Source organism: Haemorhous mexicanus, chromosome 1 (assembly GCF_027477595.1).
Source record: "Haemorhous mexicanus isolate bHaeMex1 chromosome 1, bHaeMex1.pri, whole genome shotgun sequence".
Lineage (NCBI taxonomy): Eukaryota > Metazoa > Chordata > Aves > Passeriformes > Fringillidae > Haemorhous > Haemorhous mexicanus.
This window is the reverse complement of record NC_082341.1, coordinates 18609771-18631872: the sequence shown is the minus strand read 5'-3', so window position 1 is coordinate 18631872 and position 22102 is coordinate 18609771. Positions and strand designations below refer to the sequence as shown.

At 37.0% G+C, this 22102-nt stretch overlaps 1 protein-coding gene across 1 annotated transcript in view; it reads right to left on the bottom strand.

Moving 5' to 3' along the window:
* The window catches only part of DNAJC1 (DnaJ heat shock protein family (Hsp40) member C1), a 108077-nt gene that overhangs the window by 24433 nt on the left and 61542 nt on the right, over window positions 1-22102 (bottom strand). Inside the window, exon 8 of the mRNA XM_059841921.1 lies at window positions 17448-17614. Coding sequence (XP_059697904.1) covers window positions 17448-17614 — 167 coding nt within the window. The remainder of the gene's footprint in view (window positions 1-17447; window positions 17615-22102) is intronic.

The following is a 22102-nucleotide window of genomic DNA, read 5'->3' as shown; positions in this document are numbered from 1 at the left end:
AACCCATTCTAACTGCACGTCAACAGATGATCTGTAAACACTGAAACAAGCAAAACAAAAAAACCAATCCCCCATCCAAAAAAACAAAACCAAAATTCAACTCTGAGAGTTTAAGCATATTACAAACCAAAATGCAAATATGTCCATAAACATATAATGCCAATACAACAGATCCCATACGTTTTTGGGAAAACAGAACCAGTTGCCAGCTATTCAGAAACAACAACTAAAGTATTTATTCACAAGTACACTTCACAGCTAATGCAGGTCAAAAAGTAATTACTATTCAGCTCTCATTCCTGAGATTTGCCTCTCTCACACTCTCTCTCTCTATATATACCCACATGTATCTTACTTAACCTCAGCAGGAAGTCACAATGAATATGAGACTCTCCCACCACCACCTTCAGCAGTATTATTTGGTGCTGCCAGGATATTCCTGGATTTGGAATAAGCCATACCTTAAGACTGAAGAATTTGTTTTCAAAAAGACAGACAAAAATCAGGGGAGGAGGAGGAGAATTACATTTTTTAAACTTATGACTATATTCAGAAAGTTGCAGATACTTGAAAAACAGTATTAATCCGTCATCTTACAGAAACAGTGGCAAACAGACTTGAAAAAGAAGCACAAGATGTGCTGTACACTCACAAGATGAGTGCTATTATTCTACATTCATTCCAACATCTTTGGCTTTCACTTCTAGCCACTGGCCTTTCTCTGTCTTCCTCCCAGACCAAGAAAACCTTTAATAACAAGTATTTTCTCCATAAAGGTCCCTCTCCAAGTATCTCCACCATTTCCAACCCTTCAGTAAAATAGAGTGGGATTTTCTTTTCCTAGATTTTCTTTATATCTATTTTACACCTTTTTTAATGTAAATCTCTAAATAACAAAAAAATCATTCCAAGCTGATTTTCCTTCCCCTTTCCAACTTATTATTTAATCCTACTTCAAGAATTCAGAGCCAAGAGGAGTTTTTAATGCTGACTTTAAAAAATGCTCCAGTTCTTCATCAATAATCTGTAGAGGAAGGCACAGCTAAGCAGTAATTCTTAGGTTTTGCAGAACAAGAATACCTCAAAAAGAACTTTATAAACACTTTGTATTTCATTGCAAAATCTTTAGAAATATGACAGGAAAAGTGAGACTTTTTTATCAGCTGGTTGTGGGCAGAATTTTGATAGTCAACGCAGCCTCTCTGAAAGGAGGTAAGGGGCTGCCCTGTGTTGGGCACTGCAGACCCACTGCAGGACACAGCTGAGCCCACGAGCCAAGCTGATGGCACCTCTGGGAACATCTGGTGGCACTACATTCAGGAATGGGCAAAGTGCTGCCCAGCAGAGTGAGGGGAAGCGTGAGGAACAGCCCTGCAGGCACCAAGGTCAGAGGAGAGCAGAGACGCCCTGGCAGCCTGTAGAATACACCATGCTGCAGCCTGAGGACCCTCACTGGAGCAGGAAAAAGTGAGAGAAGGAAGGAGTGACAGAGAGGAACTGTTAGAGACTGACCAAATGCTCCCTTTACCCCAACTCTCTGGGCCACTGGGAGCAGGGAGGAGGGAGAAAAATTGGGAAAGGAGTGAAGTTGAGCCTTTGACTTCAAGGGGAGGGGGAGAAAGGTGTTCTAGGTTTTGTCTTGATTTCTCACAATCCAACTCTATTTTACCTGGCAATAAATTAAATTTTTCCCAAGTCAAGTCTATTTTGTCTGTGGCATCAATGGATCACTTGATCTCCATACCTTTACCTCAACCCATAAGCTTTTTCATCTTATTTTCTCAGCCAGTTGTGTTGAGAATAAGGAGTGAAAAAATGGCTGGGTAAGGACCTGGCAGCTGGCCTCAGAACACCCACTCAAGAATTATGAAGTACCAAAACAAACAGTTTGCATCTAGGAGAAGTTCTGGGGAAGAAGGTTTTGGTGATATCCCCTTAAAGCTATAGGATACTACCAGCATCTACAATTGCTGCTGTTGGTTACAACACAACAAACACCAGATTTTAAGTAAAACTCTCCTAGCAATAAAAGTACCTCCATAAGAAATAAATATTAAAAATGTATTACTTATTGATATAACCTACCAAACTGGTTGAATTTCCTATACAACTAATGATAATTTTAATAAAAAGTTACTCCCTCCGTGATTTAGGTGCTTCTGAAAAAAAAAAATTATTGACTTCTTTTCTTTTTTCTTTTTTTACTACCTTATAAAAAACGAAAATCTTCCATGGATGTCTACATCCTAAAAATGTTACTGTCACCCCTTTGAAATGGCAGAACATACTAGCTGACTTCACTTAACTGCTGAAGCCCTTTCATGATCACAAAGGTTCAAAGAAATTACAGATAAAAATTACAATTCTATAAAATACAGATAAAATGAGCACATATGAAAATGACACACAACCAAAAAAGAAGCTGCTAGACCATAAATGTCTTCATTTAAAGTTAGAGAACAATTACTCCCTACACAGTCCTCAAATAGTATCAGAAGCCTAAATGAACTAATGAACTTTCTATCCCTGGTTTTCTTTAACTAGAGGTGTTTGGAAGAATCACTTCTATTTCAGTTTTACTTGCTCAGGAAGACACAAGACAACACTTATATCTGATGAATAAGATGTTTATCTCAGAATACTTTCTTTCAGTCAATTAAAACTGGCATCACCCTGGAATTGTTTGAGACTAGGATTAAAGTCCATGAGTAAATACACACCACTTAATACAGTACAGAACTGCAAAGTAGCTGAGGTTGGAAGGCCCTTCTGGAGGTCATCTTGGTCCAACACTTCGCTCAAGCAGGTCCACTAGAGCCAGCTGCAATGGATCATCACCAGACAGTTTTTTAACATCTGTCTCCAAGGAAGGAGACTCCACAACCTCTCTGGGCTACCTGTGCCAGTGGTCTGCCACTCTCACAATAAGAGGGCATTCCTGATGTTCAGAAAGAAATCACATTTGCAACCACTCTTGTATCCTGAGCCACAAAGCCCTTAGAACAGTTGAATTTGGGAGAAGGTGCGCATTATGTATCAATTAGGAAATTGTTAAGAAAAATAAAATGGTTTTCGAAGTTATACTTCTTAAAATTCTACACAGTTGTCTTACGTTGTACTTTTCCTCATTTCTTAAGCAGATCCAGTCATGATGGCACTGCTGTTTGAAGACACTAAGTTATGAGGTTGGGACTGGAACTGAAAGACTGTTCTGGTTCTGGCCAGAACAGGGTTAATTTTTGCAGTAGCCAGAAGGAAGCACAGTTAGCACCCAGAGGTTGTTCTATACCACCTCATGTCATCTTCTGGGGAAGGGCTCCCTTTTGGGTGGCAGGGGCAGAGGTCAGGTATAGTCAGGGGGTTTCTGTGGGAGTTGAGCAATGACATGTGAATTGTTCACCTTTTCCTGTAAACTGTCATTACTACTGTTGCTGTTCTTTCTTATCTCATTGCTCTTTCCAGTAAATTGTTCCTATCTCAACCCATGGTCTTCATTTTTTGTGCCTCCAATTCTCTACTGCAGCCCATCACAGAGGGGGAGTGATCAAGGAGCAGCACATGGTTTGGAGTGTTTCACTGAGAACCCTACATTCGGAAATAGGATTCCAAACACACAACACTGTTCTGTGATACCCTCGCCAGCAACAGTCTCTTTAAATGATACAAAGAGCCATTCTTGGTAGTGAAGCTGCTGTGTCCTCACTACAGCATCTAACTGAGGCGCAGTTCATGACAATACCTGGACTTGTGTAACAGAAAGAAATACAACTAGATGTCTTAAGGTTCATTTCACTCCTAAGATACAATTTTTCATGAAACAGGATTGAACACCAGAAGAAATAATACTCTAAAATTCTGGTTCTTTTCAAAGACCAGCTTATCTGAAGAACTTTACGAATCTGGTAATATAATTGGGATGGCATTAAATAAAGTGCATGATGCTTTCAATTTATACATAAGCTGGAAACTCATCAACTGCAAGTGATACAGAACCAGGTTTACTGGTAAAAGGGTCACTATAAACTTCCACTGTTATTCAGAGATCAAAACCACAAAAGATACTATCAAAAGGATGAAACAAGGTCCTTCCAGAGACACAGAATCTCACTTGGGAAAATAAAACATCATTTTAGGCCAGGTTTTGTTTTGCTTAATCAGAATTTTCTGATTATGTTCACACCCCTACAGCCAGTAACCTGAACAGAACAGAGTAACACATCACAGAAGAGGGACATGAGCACTTGGCTTACTATTTACCAGAAGTTTATTCTGGACATTAGAAAATACTTCAGTGTGATTTTTCAGCATGCTAAAAGGACCTGGAAGGTTCAAAGGAAAAAAGAAAATCTTAATCCATTCTGGTAAAGACCTTGTTCCATAGCAAATTCTCTCTAGCATTACCATAAAAATGTGTTAACTAGCTGTTCGCAGTGCATCTACAGTTTTCTTTTTAAAAGAAGGAGCTAAAGCCAAAGAAAGCATCTGTTTTTAGCTGTCTCTCACACCTGAAAAAGGCCACTGCTCTAGAATGTAATTTTTCACACTTCAGGTTCTACCAGGCTTTGGGTTTAGACATAACACAAAGCTTCCTCTAACCTATAGCTGTTCACATGACCAAGTATATGCATGGATGTTTCAAATTCCCATCTATATTACCATAAAGCAATCTGAGTATTCCCTCTATCAAATAGATAGTTTTTAAAAACATGAAAAATTATTTGAATTCCAACATATTCTTATGGCTTTTGAAATGAAATTGTTCCATCATATTTACACAACGCCCAGGTAATTCTGCCTTTTTCTTTTTGTCATTACAGCAAACCATGAGGGGGAAAAGGTTACTTCTTGCCACATTCTCAAAAATCAAATCTACTTTTGCATCACGCATGCCAGAGGAAAAATGTCACAATTAAATGGTTCATAAGTATAACACTAAAATTACTATTTAAGTCAACGTAATTGAACAGAAATTAAAATGTAGTTTTTAATTGCATATTACAACTTAAATGGTAGCACTTAGCAGAAAGTGTTAACTCATTTATTTTTTAATTGTTAGCTGCTTCAAGGCAATTGTTTTAGTGCAGAAAAAAGTGAGAAGCTCTTCAGTAAATTTGATTGTAGGACACTCAGGCATGTAGATCAAATAAAATATAGGTTGAATAGGTAATTAGGTTTGGCCTGTGATACATTAATGTGGAGACAAATTCCGAAAGAAAGGGAATGAATGTTTTTAATTTCGTTCTCTCTCAAACACCACTCTACTTGGATTCTTAAATGCAGTTTGAAAAGTATTTCCATTTGACAAAAAACATGAAATTGAAAATCTTCTATAGTACATAGGTCAATGAATTCTTCAGGAGAATTTTGTAAATTTCATAAACTTCAATAAGTGCTCAGGGTAGTAAGTCTCAACAGATTGCATGTGGCAACTTATTTCATAATTACTTGACACATTTAAAATCTTTAGCCATGCTAAATTCACTGGAGAAGACAAGCCCAAGGGCATGCACATACATTAAAGCATATGATTAGCCCTTACTAATAAGGAGTGGTTTTCCTTGCAAGGTTATTATTTGACTCACTAAAGTGTCAAATATTTTACAGCATCAGGCTGTATACTCTTCTTTTATCAACTTCAGTACAACATGGCATGTTATGGATATTCTGAAAACATTAACATATGGTATTTAAATACCATTCAATACACTAAACTGTCCTGTGATGGTGTCATAATGAACAAGATACTATTACACAGCTAATCCTGCTGACTGCTCTGCAGTGCTGTCCTCTTCTCTCTCTTCTATCCTTTGTCCAGCTTTTCTGTCAGGCTTTGTCGCACAATTTATCATAAGATAAAGATCTTACTGCAATAACATTTGAATTTGTTTGGTTTTCTGGTTTTTTTTTACATTGGTCTGGTGCTGGCAACACATTCCTCCTACCTTCACTCATCTTAAATAGCTTATCCAAAATCAGGGCGTTTTTGTGTCCCTTGACTTCCTCCAACTATAGTTTTAACTGTCTCCCTCTGAAGTATTTCACCACCACAGATAATGTCTAAATAATGTTCTTCCTTTCACATAAAATGCAACTAAATTCTTTTACTAACAGTGCTATCTTGCTCTAATGCCCTAAACCAGCCTGAATATTCTGATCTCTTAATTTTTAACTCAAATGCAGGAGGTACTTTGCATCCCCAAAATGTGTAGACATACTGTGGAATCCAGTACTATATGACTCAGGTCTATTGGTATGCTAAAACACAAAGGAAACATTCAGCACCTTTCTACAAAGGGACAAGATATCCAAAGATCTGTGATGACAACCTCAAGCAGAGCACTGCCAAAAACCTTCCAAAATTCAAAACTGTTAATTGTCATGAAATACATGTTATTGAGAATAAGGGAAACACTAGTAAAACTAGTTAAAACATATAAACAGTGAACCTGTCTGTCAAATTCCCAAATATAACCACAAAGTTTCGGCTAATTAAAAATCAAAGGTAGCCTTTTTTTCATACACATGGATTTTCCTTCCCATAATTTGTGGCTACTTGAAAATGTACCATTAATGTCAGTCTCATTCTTCCTGCACTCACTTTCTCATTACCAGGCAAGTTTTCCAACCAAGGATAGTAAAAAAAAAGGTCCAAGGCAGTGATATATTGCAGGTACTGGTATATATCCAGTCATTGAGACCAGTATCATTAAAAAAAACCCTGAAACACTCATATACTAGTAGTTACAAACCTAGATCCTCTACTGATATATTTTCTTTCTAGACCTATTGCAAACCAGATTTCCAACATGAATTACAAATATCACTGAGTAAATAGTAAAAATTGAAGTATTATATTTTCCATGTTCATGTTTGTATGTTTCTTAAAAAAAACCAAAGCCAAGCACACAGTTTACTTCATGCTTAAAAAGAAGACCACTAGGAGAACTTTGCATGGTCAGAATGCTGATGTTCCCTAAAGAGGTTTGTGTAAAAAAATCTGATGCTATACAACACATCAGGTAAATGCACATTGTAAATGCATACTTACTTTGTGAAAGTCTGGGCACTGCAAATAAACACAAGCTTTCCATCTTTCCATGGTACTCAATTGCAAATGATGCAAGACCATCCACTCCTTCACAATTTGCATCTCAAGTCACTGTATTAAAAAAAAACTGAGTTTTGGAAATTACAGAAAATGCCATACAATAAACTAACCTCACTACAGTGTACCATTTCTCATACAGCGCCAACTTTAAGAGTGCTCTCCTCTTCTGCAGGTTTGGGTAAGTAACATATTATCCAGTAGCATTTTATAAGAATGGTTATGAACACAACTCCTATTCCTTTAAATGGAATGCAATTGCACGCTCAAATGTGCTGAACTGAGAGTTTGAAGACTAAAGGTGATCTTTTCAAGACTGCATTCCTGCCTGACAAAACCCATACAGAAAATGGCTAATTAACTGGATTGAGATTCTCTGAAAATTCTGAAGTGACAAAAAGTTTATGTCAGAAGCATTAAATTGCTCCTTAGCAAGGCAGGATTACATATTTATCTTTACAATGACAACACAAGCCAAACATCTCTCCCACCGTTCAGTTTATTTTTAGTAATTGGAGTTTACCTAGATTATAGTTTCTGGGTAGTTTCTATAAATAAATTTGATCAAACCTCACTATAGTCACGGCCCCAGGAAGAAAAGGAGACGAAAGCAGCAGCACTATACACTGTGAAAGAAGGTAAGATGCTGAATCTAACCAGATTTTAATTGGTTCGTCTGGAAAATATGATATAGAAACATCACTATGGATTTACACTTACAATTGAAACTGGATTTATTTGAAGCTAACTTCCTTCTCCAGCTTAAAGATAGCTAAAATCACATGAGGAAAAGTAAATATTTTGCAACAGTTTGCACTTTTCAAATTCATGTTAAAAAGCCAAAACAAGCAGCAGTGAATTGAACTACAGAAGTCAATGCTATAAACTGCAAATTCTTTCTGATCCCTAAGTTGTGGATCCTGTGAAAATCCCATTTCAGGGATATTTAACATCCTTGCCTCTCATTTGTTGGCAAAATTGTGAGGATACAGAGATTGTTGAATTGTTCTCTCCCTTCTCTTGGATGGGGAGGCAAATGGGGCAAGGTCACAGTGATTAACCAGCTTTCACATCTTCTTCCAGCTCCTACCCCTGATATGTGCAGTTGCTCCCTTCTGCTTCTTTACTCTTCCTTTTGTAGTTGAGATAGGAGTGACTTTGTTTTGGGAAGTGTGTGAGGGAACTCGGCCTAGGAAACTGGGATATCCAGCCCCCCCTGACTCCAACTAAATCAGAGCAATTCCATCAGATGTTTTTCTACATCTCTCCCAGGCTGAGGGGAAAACAAAACCACTGCAACAAAAACTAATAATCACAAAACCATTGCACAATTTCTTGCAAATGTATGTGACCTTCAGGACAAGAGAGACACCGACAATGACTAAAGTCAGATCTTCAAGGATTGACTGGGCAAGATCAATTTCCAGTTTCTCCTCACAGGAATGAGGTTTCCCTTCTGTAAATTACCACGTTTTTCTGTGACAGAAAACTGCTATGTCAATCTCAGAAGAGCAACAGGACTCAAGACCTGAGGTAGATTAACAAGTCCAACCAGAGCTAAAAAAGTTAATGTAAAAAGCTATATAGCCCTAGCCTGGATGCAGGCAGGAGCCTGAATAGAGATTATAGTACTGCCCAGGGCAGAAACAGAGCTGCATTTTAAAAACACTGTGTTTTTCCCCACAGGTTAATACTTTGCACAATTAACTGGAGCTCTTTGGTAGTTTTCAACTGACAGACTCAAAAAACTGAGGACTACATACAGAAAGTACATGTGTGAAACTAGTCAGACTGAATTATGGCAGCAAGCCACATCAATCACTTCTTCTGGAACAGAGATTCAGTTAGAAAACTACTGAAAGCTAAAATTTGACACCACAACATCTATAGCATGGTGTTGAAATCAGTGTATTACTCTTCTTGTCTGTACAAGACAAGAACCCATGCTACTATATTTAATTAGAAGGAAAGTTTAAAAACTGAATCAAAATCAGGAAATATCAGGCAAATGTCAACTGTATGGCCTTAATTCAACACATATGCATGGCTGATTTATGTTTTAACTAGTGCATAAGTGTTTATATAACACATTGTTACTATCTTTAGGAAATGTCCTCAGGGAAATATATATTTTGGTTCTTTGCTTCCTTTGCAATCTAGACTGAATCTTGGTTGTGCTGGGAAACATACCATTTCCAAAGCCCCTTCTTTTTCTGGCTGTCACATAAAATAATTTATCTATATCATTTAGATAAATTTTAATATTATCTTTAAATGTTCATAGCATGACTTTCTTGCTTGCAGTTCTAGCTAGCCTGAGCATGCTATATTTGAAAGCAGGATATCATTGAATTATGTATAGTCTAACAACACACCATTACTTTCTATAAATACAAAAATAAATAAAGAAATAAAGGTTCCTATGGTTTGTTAACCTAAGCTAACTAAAGGTCAAAGAGAGAAAGGCAAAAAAAGAAAATACATAAATTACAAATACTTACATAGAGCTATTAAGTTTGTGTTTGTTCAGTCTTTACATATTCATGACCTATTTCAGGCAAAACTCTGTAACTCTTGGTTTAATGCTTACTACTCGTGGCATTTGTCTCAGTCATAAAAAATATTTTCTCTGAATCCAACGCTAGGAGAAATTAATTACTTCATTATGTGTTTACAAATACAATTTGTTCTTTGATGTATATTTGCCATAACACTGACATCACCAACTTGAGATGATAGTTAAAGAATATATCATCATCCTATCATTTTATTCTTCCTTAAGAAAACCTGAGGACTGAAAAGCCTTGCATGTTTAATACTGCAGATTAAATTAGGTTCCTGACCCTAATGATTTGATATTCACAGCTCAAAAGCAGACAAGCCTTATTCTAGATTTAAATATATGGGTCATCCTCTCCAAGGAAAACTCAATAATTAAAAATTATATTTTTTTAGAATCACACTTATTCTCTCCTTAAAGCTATTCAAGTCCAAGTTAAAGTATTTAGAGGCTTAAATACTCAAGATAGAAGCCTGAAAAGAAGTTTATTGTCTGCATTTAAGGAAAGATGACTCAAAGAGTACATAAAAGTAAATAAATTTATTGTTTCTAAACAAAAGAAAAACTACACCAACTGTATATAAATATGCTAAATACACTAATTTCCTCGAAATAGACTGCTCTGCTTCAACAGTCACATAAAGAAACAAACAAATTACCCAGAAAACCAAAACAAAAACATGGCTGTCAGTTATAATGCATGAAAAACTGAAAAAACCTTTCTGGTTTTCTTCTGTTCATTAGGCTGACTGAGTTGGTGGCTAGCAAATAGGAAAAGAAAGAGGAATAGAATCACTAATACGTAATTACATAAACATTTTAGAATAACCAAGGTGTCAAGCTATTTTATTGGTGTATCGTGTTCTCTACATCACCAACGTAAAGTCTGACAAAAGGATGCCTTCTCCACACTCTCCCTGGGTGCCAGGGAAGGCCATGGAGCAGATCCTCTTGAGTGCCATCATATGTGCAGGACAGCCAGGGGACCAGGCCCAGCCAGCACAGGTTTGTGAAAGGCAGGTCCTGCTTGCCTGACCTGATCTCCTTTTCTGTGACAAGATGACCCACTTAGTGGATGGGTGAAAGGCTGGGGATGTGCCTACCTGGACTTCAGGAAAGCCTTTGCCACCACTTCCCACAGCATCTCCTGCAGGACCTGGCTGCTCACGGCTTGCCCGGGGGCTCTGTTGGATGCGTAGGAAACTGTTGGCACGGCCGGGCCCAGAGGCTGCTGGTGAATGGAACTGCACCCAGCAGTGCTCCCCAGGGCTCAGTGCTGGCACCAGCTCTGTTTAATATCTTTATCAATGAGCCACACCAGGGGATCCAGGGCACCCTCAGGCAGCCTGCAGACACACTGAGCTGGCTGGAGGGCAGGAAGGCTCTGCAGGGGGATCTGGACAGGCTGCACTGATGGGCAGAGCCCAGAGCTCTGAGCTCCAACAAGGCCGAGTGCCTGGGCCTGCTCCTGCCCTTGGCTCACAACAAGCCCTGCAGCTGCAGGCTGGGGCACAGTGGCTGGAAAGATGCCTGGAGGGAAAGGTGCTGGGGGTGCTGCTCAACAGCAGCTGAACATGAGCCACAGAGTGCCCAGGTGGCCAAGAAGGCCAAAGGCACCCTGGCCTGGATCAGCACCAGTATGGCCAGCAGGACCAGGGCAGTGACCATAACCCTGTACCCGGCACTGGTGAGGCCATACCTTGAATTCTGGGTCCAGTTCTGTGCCCCTCACTTACAAGAAGGACATTGAGGTGCTGGAGAGAGTCCAGAGAAGGGCAGTGGAGCTGGGGAAGGGTCTGAAGCACAAGTCTGATGAAGTGCAGCTGAGGGAGCTGGGGATGTTTAGCCTGGAGGAAAGGAGGCTCAGGGTAGATGAGATAACAAGCAAGAGACAAGAGAAAATGGCATCAAATTGCACCAGAGGAGTTTTAGATTGGATACTAGGAAAACTTTCTTCACTAAAAGAGTGGTCAAGTATTGAAACAGGCTACCCAGGAAAGCAGTGTAATCACTGGTCTTGAAAATTTTCTAAAGATTCACAGATGTGGCACTTAAATGTGGCTTAGTGGTGAACATGGTGGTGCTGAGATGGACTTGATGATCTTGAGAGGTGTTTTCAAACCTAAATGATTCTATCATTCTCATTTATCAATATTTCATCACTAGATTTCTGTTGCACAGGAGAAAATTACATTGTTCTATACCTGTCCACCGACCTCAGACAGGAGCCAAAGAAAATAGGTAGATTTTAACAATTATTTTCAAAAGCATGTGTATAATTTTTCGTTAATAGTAATAATGCTAATGTAAATATGCCAACTGCAGAAGTATCCTATGTAAAATAAACTGTAGAGTTTTTTTAACATGCAAACCCCAATATTCTGCTCAGGCTGAGTCTGCAATATTTGCAGTGACACTAAGCATAAAAAACCTCAGAAAAGTCTGAACTCTTAACGCTTTCAGTAACATTCTAATGCAGATTTTATTTTTTTTTTAAATGAAGCACTTGTTCAGTAATACTACATTTCTAAGAGTTAGGTAATAGAATACTGAGATTTTCACCTCGGGGTTACTAAATTCAATATGGCCCAGATCAATAGCGACTCAAAGTCATCACCATTTGATGAGAATTTGGAGCTCAGGTTAAAATGTATTATGAACTTAGACTACTCCAGTGAATAGCTTCATAACTGACACTAACATGTATGGTTGCTGGCAGTCTCAATACAGAGCCTTAAATTCTCTGGGAACACACAGAGATTTACTTTCTGGACCTACAGCAATCCTTCCGAGGCAGGATTAAGGCCCAGTAGCTCAAATTATGAGGAATCTCAGGCTGTTAGCTGCTTATTTGTACCTGTCCCAAGAATAAAAGAACATTAGAACCCAGACACACTTTTCAAGTAGCATATTTGCTTCACTGCTTAGAAAGAGAAAATAAATTATTTCAAAACTAGATGACCTCAGGCTGCACACCAGAACAGAATAACCCTTCCCCTCAAAGACCAATTTATTAAAACATCTGGTTTACACAGCACCTTAATCCTGCTAAGATACAAACTGCTTGCTTAAGAAATTAACATTTTTTAAAAGCCTGGAAACTGTATTCAGGTAATCTGTCATATGACATCTGATTAGAACAAGAACCACATTATTTGCTACTAATGAAAAAGCATACTCAAATTTCAAAGCAGCACAGATGTGGGAAGATCCAAGGCAGAAGAGAGCAGGTGGCAGGCTAGCTGGCAATTACAAAATGTACAAGGTTATAAAATGACTAAGAATTAATTGTCAAATCTATACATTTTAAGCTAACAAAATAGTAATATAGTATTTGTATAGAATTTTGCCTTTTAATGTTAGAAAGCAGAGAGATCTCTTCTGTACTTTTAAAGTTATATCACCACAGCCAGCTTTCAAATAAAACCTTCATTATTAAAAAGCTCACTCAGTTATCAATACTCTATATCTGAAACACAGTACATTGATGGCCCAGGCTGAGAAAAACAAAAGCACAAAATGTATTTTAACCAGAAAGGAGCTCAGCACCAGAATGATCAGAGTCTACAGTTCAATAATTAAGAAAAAAAGGTAACTACCATGTTTCCAGCATCTACAATAACCTGTGTAAAAACAATGCTTATGTATAAAAGTATACTTATATATTATACAAAAGTATATTTAATAAAAGTATATACTTATGTATACTTTTATTTCCCAGTATTTTTAATAATCTTAATTTAAAGGTTAACAGTATATCAAATGCAAGTGATGTATGCTCTATGCACCAAAAGTTTTTAGTACTCCTGCTTTAGTAAAATCAAGCCAGGTGCTCCTGCAATATCAAAACCACACAAATGCCAAGAAGTGTCGCAGATAACATGAAAAACAAAAATAATGAGAAACATCATTTTCTATCCATACATCTGGTCCAGCTGGAAGGGATCAGGCACTGTATTTCTCCACCTTTATCTCCTCTTTACAGAGCAAGCAAATATCAAAAGGTCAAAAGTATTCACCAATCATTGAGACAAACTTGGAACTCTATTTTCATAGATGAATGAGTGAAATAATGATATGAAATGGAGATTCCAGCAGAGACTATGAGAAATCTGTAAACCAAAAGGAATTATAATCCTGGTCCCACTGAAGACAATGATAAATCTCCCAATGATTTCTTAAGGGCCAAGATTTTCATGCAACAGCAATACTCTTCACATAAGCAATGAACTCTCATGAAAACAACATGTGTTACAAATCACATAAAATCAAATCAGAACAAAGTATGAGGGAAATCCCACTGAGAGAAATGATTCATCAATAGCATGATTCCAAAAACAGTGAAGACATATATTCTTGCATGAATATTTGCAGAAATGACTGAACAAGATCAGATGTAAAGAAATAAGACCTCTAAGAAGTTCCTTTTCTTTCTTCCAGCCCCACATAATAGGTTGCTCAACGGGCAAGTAAAGGGGTTAAATAGTTACTAAGTAGTGGCTTAACAACATATTCAGGCTACAAAATAGTACATCTCAAAGGAAGTCCATTCCCTCTAAGTTTCCCTTAATTGCAAATAAGCATATACAGAACAAGTTTTCCAGTCACCTTTTATTGAGATACAGGAAAAAATCAGAAAATTGGGCTAAGTGAACTAAGATCTCAACAACCTGTCAGATCTCACAGTCTTCTCCTTCTCAGAAACAGAGCACCAACATTCAGCCATAAAATAAAAAGATTCTTAGAAATAAACTTCACTTGTTTTGCTTCGAAGAGTTTTGTTGATCAGCATAAGAAGAAGCTTTTAGCAATTTCTCCCAGGTTCTTAGTCATAAGCAGTTTATATGGATAGTATAGCCAGCACTATGTGAATATGCAATTTAGTCCTAGGCAAGTATACATTTCCTATATAGTAAAAAAAAAAAAAAAAATCCTCTCTAGAGTCCAATTACTTCATTTCCATGCTCTCAAATACAACTGAGTCAGCTCACACTATTTCCAACAGATCGAGTTCAAGAACAGGATAGATGGAAAGGTTTCATAAATGATATAGGTAACATGCTTTTGGTATGTGCCTCCACCTATGTGTGTTCCCAAATCCGAATTTAGGCATCCTGGCTGCAAAGAAAATTGAGTTTAATTGAGTTTTTCTTTCTCTCTGAATTTATGAAAGGTAGTAAGTAATATTAAATTATTATAATTTTACCTAAAACAAAACTGGAATGGACTGGAAAAGCATTGTATCCCATTATTCCCACACAGCCCCCCTTTTCTGTGATCTAAAATTCCAAGTATTTAACCTTCCCTCATAAATATGATTTTCTAAATTTATTTTTATTGTTGACCTAGTCTTTCCATTAAGTATTCCTTTTTTTTTTTTTTTTTTGAAAAGTATAATTAAAACCATACAAAAAAGTTACTAAAGGTGGATGGATCACAGCTACGCAGAAATACAGAAAAATTACCTCTCTGTCCTGCAATACTGACAGTGTCTATCTCCCAATAGCTTGCTTTCTTTTATTATTTCATTTAATTTTTAGTTCTAACTAAAGAGTAACAACATGGCAAGATTAGCTCCTTATGGACATAAGCTCAGTGCATTCTGAAATTTGGGCAGAAGAATAACTTTACAATGCCATAAGCATGTGTTCATCCAGCTATGTAACCTTATGAAAAAAAAGGGAAAACATTCCTCTTTCTCCTTCCCTTGGTAGATCATTTTACAACGCCTATTTTACAAAGCTGTTTTCTTCTCTATAGCCTATTCTTTATCTACTTCAATGCTTAAATCCTATGGAAGCAGTAATCAAAAAAAGACTAAATCACAAGGAGAAAAGAACTCAAAGTATTAAAAAAGAATAAATCAGCCTAAGAACTGAACATAATCTAATCTTTCTATCAAATTAGGCGCTTTGCACAGTACAGCATTTCCAAAAAACTAGTTTGTGGATTATAGACACCTCTAAAGTACAAAGATCAACAGTGCAGAGCAGTTGATGAACAATATTAAATTACTGTAATTGTCTACACTTGGGATGCCAATAGCAGGGAAAGCAACTCCACTTCTTACTCCTGGAAGCATGACAAAGTAATGTACTACTTTATCAAGCTACTTTGATGTTGTCTGGTACACAGTCCACATCCCTGAGCTACCTCAGAAGACAAGGGAAAAAAGAAGCTAAGAGGCTTCCTTAGGAGTGAAGAATGACAATCCCAAGAAAAGGTCTGATAGCAAAATGATTTATGACAGAGTAACTTTTTCCTAAAGCAAGCAGAACTGAGAGGTGGACGTTATACACCACTTGGTTTCACGTCCGTGCTAGAGGCAGAAAAGGGATGCTGACCCAGTTCACATCCATGATGTGATGAAAAATATGTATTTCTAAAATGGAAAATGTGTCAAATGACAGTTAGGAACAATTCACTTGTGGTACAATCATTTTCCCAGTGAGCTTATTACAAATCATATGACACAGCCCTTCTCCTATTAGATACAAATGGCTCCTATAGGCTTCTGGAGCCAGTGACATACATTCTCCATTTCTTTTTGCAGTTTATAAATCTGTTTTCTTCCACAACTGTATTAAATGTTGATGTTGCATCGTGATAACATATTAGCTGTCAAGCAAAGGAAGCAGAACTCATCACAGTTTGTTCAGGTCAAACACTTTACCCAGACAGCACACCTACAAACTGCCTGGTTGTCCCCAGAAGGTTAACCCCTTTTGTAACAGAATGATTTAAAAAAGACACTAATTTATCAATTAAAAGACACTAATTTATCAAAGCAATGAGATGCAATACTGAACATCCAGATGAAAGTGTAGAAAACTAAGTTAGTTTTGTTGAAGACGTCTGGAAGGACCTACAACCAGTTCTCCTACCAGTGTCTTTGAAGACACAACTTCTACATATTTTGTGAGGAGGAATAAATTTATAGATGGAATAGGCCCAGTCTTACTCAATTTCTGCATTTTCATGGAAATTCAAAGGCAGATTCAATTTCTGTCAGAGAGGAAGATGAGTTTGGTGATCTAGATGATCAAGCATGCAACCAACCAACTTCACTTCAAACACACCCTTCTCACCTCCAAGGAAGGCAGATTTTCAAGACAGCAGACTAATTTACAATGTTTATTCTCAGTTCCAACATGAAGATTATATATTTTCAAGCTAGTATGATTCAATAAAATTTACCAGAACACAATTATACTAACTGCCACTAAGAACTCTTATCTCTGAGTAGAAAGAACCTTAACAATAGGCCTAAACTGAATTGTTAGAACTGTTCCATGCATCAGATAAAATGCACAAAGTATGTAATCAGTTCTACAATCACAAGACAATACAGCTGCATATTACAAAGAGGTTTCCTCTTCTTCCTTTGCTTTTCTTTTAACAGAGAAAAATCTATTCTTGTGAGCAAAATGTTATTAACTGCAATTAAGAGAAAGAACCAAGCCTCACACAACTTGACAGCATTATGTTCTCCTAATTTCCAGTGAACAAGAATAGTATTTGTATTAGAAATCATAGAGAGCTTTCATATGGCTTAATCAACGACATCTTATTATAACAACATTTCCAGTATCATTACACAAATTACACTGAACATTAATATATTTTTTTCTGTTATATCTCTGTCAGGCAATTAATACATCTTTACACTTTAATGGTATATGAATATTGTGGTGGTATACACACAATATTCTGTTTTCCTGAGAGGCAAGCAAATGAATCAACATTTAAAATACGTAACAACATGAAAGATTTTGAACCTACTTTCTTTTTCTGGGTTCTGTTCCTGCCTCCCAACCAATCATCCATCTGCTCCTCAATCTCTTCGATTGAAGCTCCATGATCATAAGATGGTATATACACACTTGATTCCAGGGCTGTGTATACAGGGAATTCCAGTTTTGGTTTCTTGACTTTAGGCTTCTTCTCTTCTATACAAAAGTAAAAAAGAAGAAAAAGTAATGCTACTAGTATTGCAGGCATGCATAATTCAGAAGTAGGTTTAGCTCCCCATCTCTTAATCCTATCTTAAAAATTCCACTGAGGAAGTGCCTTCAATTTCATTGTTAAAAAGAGAATCAGAGTTTTGCATGATAATTTTATTTTTATTAGAAGTAAATAGCAATGCACCCACTTAGCCCCTCTTCCATCTGAACTATGCTGGAAAGGGCCAGATGAGTTAGCTCTTGTTACTGCTACACCACTTGGCAAAGAAGGTTAGTACAGGCAAAAGCACAGGAGTTGTTAAAAGATTCTGAAGTCCAGCCAGCTTCAGAGAAATTGGCAGAGTTAGAAAGGTGAATTTTAGACAATTCTGTACTACTTTATGGTCAGCTATGCTAAGTAGAAGCTTCTGAGTCAACAGATGTCTTCTCTAGTCTCAGATTTCTCAAACCACAAATAGCTCTGTTCTAGCACTTACACATTTAAGAAGATCTAAATGTTGGACCTCATTTCTAACACTGATTACTGTTTTCTGCTCTCTCTGCCCTTCAAATGGTATTAAATGGGAGCAGCAAACTCATGGGAAAGAAAGGAAGGAAGGACCACAATAACCTAAACCCAGCACCTAAAAATGCCTCCACTATCTAAGATGGTCTCAAAAGTAAGATTTAAAATGGACAACTGACAGAACTTAAAGAAAAACAAGATGAGGAGCAGAAAGATGCTTGAACACTCAGAAAGCATCCAGAAACCTCAGGTGTGCCCAGTGTGACTCTTCTGGCTTTTCCTCTTGTTTTCAAAATATGCTGTATTCACAATGACTAAATGTTCCTAAACTGAAAGAGCTGATCTTATACTCCACTGCAACCAAGAAGGAAGTTCTACACTTGATCCACCTTTTCACTCTCCACTGCATAACTCTGTGCTCCTCTCCCTCCTACTGTGTTTCTACAATCACCCAATCACTCAGCAAACTACTCCAATTTACTAAGCAAGTAGAAAACTGCTCTTAATACTCAAACAAATTGAAAAAAATCCAAGTAATTTAAAGGTGGCGGGCAAGGAAAAGAAGAACCACACTTATCTGATCAGCTGATCTGCCTTTGCAACCACATCTTAATTCTTCAGAGCAGAAAAATCTGTTTTTCATGGAAACCTTGAAAAAATTCCTAAAGAGGATAGAGGACTGTTCCCTGCAGACTCTGAAGCAGAATTTCTTTTCCTAATAGTGTATGTGCAGAAACAGCACAGTGAAAAGACTCCACAGATTTGACAAACCCTAGGAACTGAGTATTTAAGAAAACAACAAAAGGATAGACAACTGTTCCAAGTCCAAAATGAACAGAAAAGTCATACAGATCTCGAAAGTTAACAGGATGACAAATGAGCTTTTAAACTTTTCACTGTTCAGAGTTTTCCTGTACGTTGTTCAGAGACCTTTTTTAATAAAGAATCTTTAACTTTACCTGTCAAATCTCAGTAAATGAAATATTAATTTAAAAATTGGATTTGGATTTTTTTTAGCATCCTTCTGTAGGGATGTGTAGAAAATATAATGAAATGACAGATACTCCTCAAAATTAAGTGAAAATCCAAAAGTGTAATAGCAGCATTTGTCTCGCTATGCAGATATTAGTAAAGACAATACAGGTACAATTTTTTGTTTATTTCAAAAGGTAAATTTTATAATCAAATCACATATATTAAATATTACCTCATTTTACTCAAAAACTGCCACGTATAACAGCTTCTAGAATCAGTTAAGATTTGTATGGATAAGTAACAATAGCTTTACCAGCTCTTCATTGCAAACACTGATACCAGCAAAAATATTTTAGGAAGTTAACTTCAATGACAATTTTCACCACCTCATTTCAATCCCTCAAAATAATCAAGCACACTCTGTGTGTTCACTTGGAATTACTTAACAGTGGAGACACCCCATGACAGCTGGCTTTTCCTGAATCTTGCACCCCATCAGCTACTGCTTATTCATTTTCCCCATCAAAATAAGCAAATAGTTAAAGCTGGAATGCCTCTAACCAACATTTAAAAATGAAGAGCATAGCCTGGAACAGGTCATCTAGGCTCTTGCTGTAGTTTTGGAAGTAATTCTGTAACTATTTCCAGAAAACACTGTGCTCCACTTTAAAATGAGGTATCAGAGACAGTATCTAGGCTTTCTTCAGGCAGTTAAGTGACAGAGGAAGACCTAACATAGATAAGACACCCTGCTGTTTGCTGACTATCAAAGGAATAAGAAATCCCATCTAGAGAAGATGGCTGTGCAACCTCAAACAAGCACTCAACCAGAATTAAAAAAACCTTATCTCTACTGTCTCCCATGCATATACAAAAAAATGAAAGAGTTTAGCATATCTCTTGATACCACAATGGCTGTCATATTGAATTTTAAAAATAAATAAATAAAAATGAAGTCACAGCACCTTTGACATAAGGCTCCCAATAACCTATCAAGAACAGAACACTTTCACCTCAGAATTTTCAAAGCAACTTTTTAGAACAGGAAAGGACATAAAAGCAGTTTAATGGTAATATCTTAAAATATTTTAGACAGAGGAATTTCAGAAGTTATGTTTAGTGGTATGAAGCCTCAAATTAAGGCAGCCAAGCACTGGTGCTCTTTCAGGTGAATATCAAGAAAGCAAAACAGACCACTGGAACTATTTCAGCCAAACAGAAGTCCACAGGAGATACTCAGGAAGAAAACCTCCTCCTTCATGTTATCTTTTCACTATCAGCAATTCAATTGGCATCCTAAAAGACACTTCCGACCTGACCAGGCACTTAGCACTGAAGAGAATATGGATCAGGTTTTCCAAATACTAGATGATGCCTAGACAGCTGAATCTTGTATCTGCTAAGGCTTGACAGACAGCCAGGAAGTTGGTGCAGCTGCCCACCACCATGACCTAAAGTAAGGATGTGTTTGACTGTGCTGACAGTAGTGACAACTGCAGCTGTGATTCAGAGTTTTGAGACACAAGTGTTCCCTTAATATTTAGTGTCATTTTCTAATGGTTCTGGTTTTAGGCTATCTACTATAACAGAACAGGCTTTAAAAAGACACTTTTCTCCTCCAGTCCCAAATATTGTTTTAATATTGTTACACACAAACCTAACTAAAATGCAGGAAAAACATACAGAAAAGATTTCCTAAGTTCCTCTCAGTTCTGTGACAGTGAGCTCAGTACTTGCTGGAGACCCAGTCAGACCACAGTGCCCTATGTGGGCACCAATATCCAGCAAGCCTTCACCATAACCAGAGTTACTGGCATTCATACAACTAAACACAGCAAAGAGAAAACAATCTTGGTAAAACAGAGCCTGACTTCAACAGGGTAAATTAAAAGCTTACTCTCATTACAATTTTCTGGGAAGATAATGTACCTTAATTGCCAAATTACAGTGTAGTAACTTTTTTAGTCTATTAAAAAGAATTTTTTAAAAAATGCATTTTTTTTTTGTGCATATGGAATCCAAGATCATAAGCACAATGAAAATTGTTTGATATCTACCAATCCAATGTCAACTGATCAGTATTTTACATGACTCATAACTTTTAGAGAGTTCTAGTCTTTTACAGCAGAAGGGATTTTGTTTTATCATTTCCTGAATTCATGCTGCAAAAAACTTATTTTCTACAAGTATTTTCCAACTTTAGAACTATCAAGTTCTTTACCAGAAGAATAAAATGTGTATTTAACAACTTCAGAGTTAAAAAAAGAGAGATGCAGTTACATCCCCTATGTTTCAACAGCATATAAGCACACCTATCACTGCGATGCCCAGACATTACAGATAACAATTAGCTAACTTCACTAAAGTGCAAAATTTTAAGTTTCTAAAGGCCTACAATACTCTTCTACTGGCTCTACATTTTACTAGTTTATGGTGCCATGATCTCAGTTTTGAAGTCTAATGAATCACTTGCACATAATCAGACACTTCCTCATTTACTACATTAATTTTATCATTGGCAGAATTAATAGTATCTAGCTAATGGTTATTTGCTTTAAGATACATCATGCATTAAGATACTGTCAGATAAGGAATCTGCTAGACTTTATGGATCAAGTGCTATGTAATAAAACAGTGATGCTTTTTCCATAACAAGTATCAGAGGTCCTGCATTTTGAAGTTTTCAGAAAAATTTATATTGATTTTACACGTTAGCTGATCTAAACATAAAGAACTCAGAGAATTTTTCCACCAAAAAAAAAAAAGAATAGAGGAAGAAATAAAACCAAAACTAAGCACTGAACTTCTGCAAAGAAATTTTGACATATCAAGTAGTAGCTCTCTCTCAGCATTGCTTCTAAGCTTTAAGCATGAAAAAGAGTTCACAGAAAATACAGTCAAAAAAAAGATGGTGATATCTTGAAAATCAAAGGGACAAACTGCCTGATGTCTCATGCATTAGTAAGCAAGAAACATGACCACAGAAAAAGGCA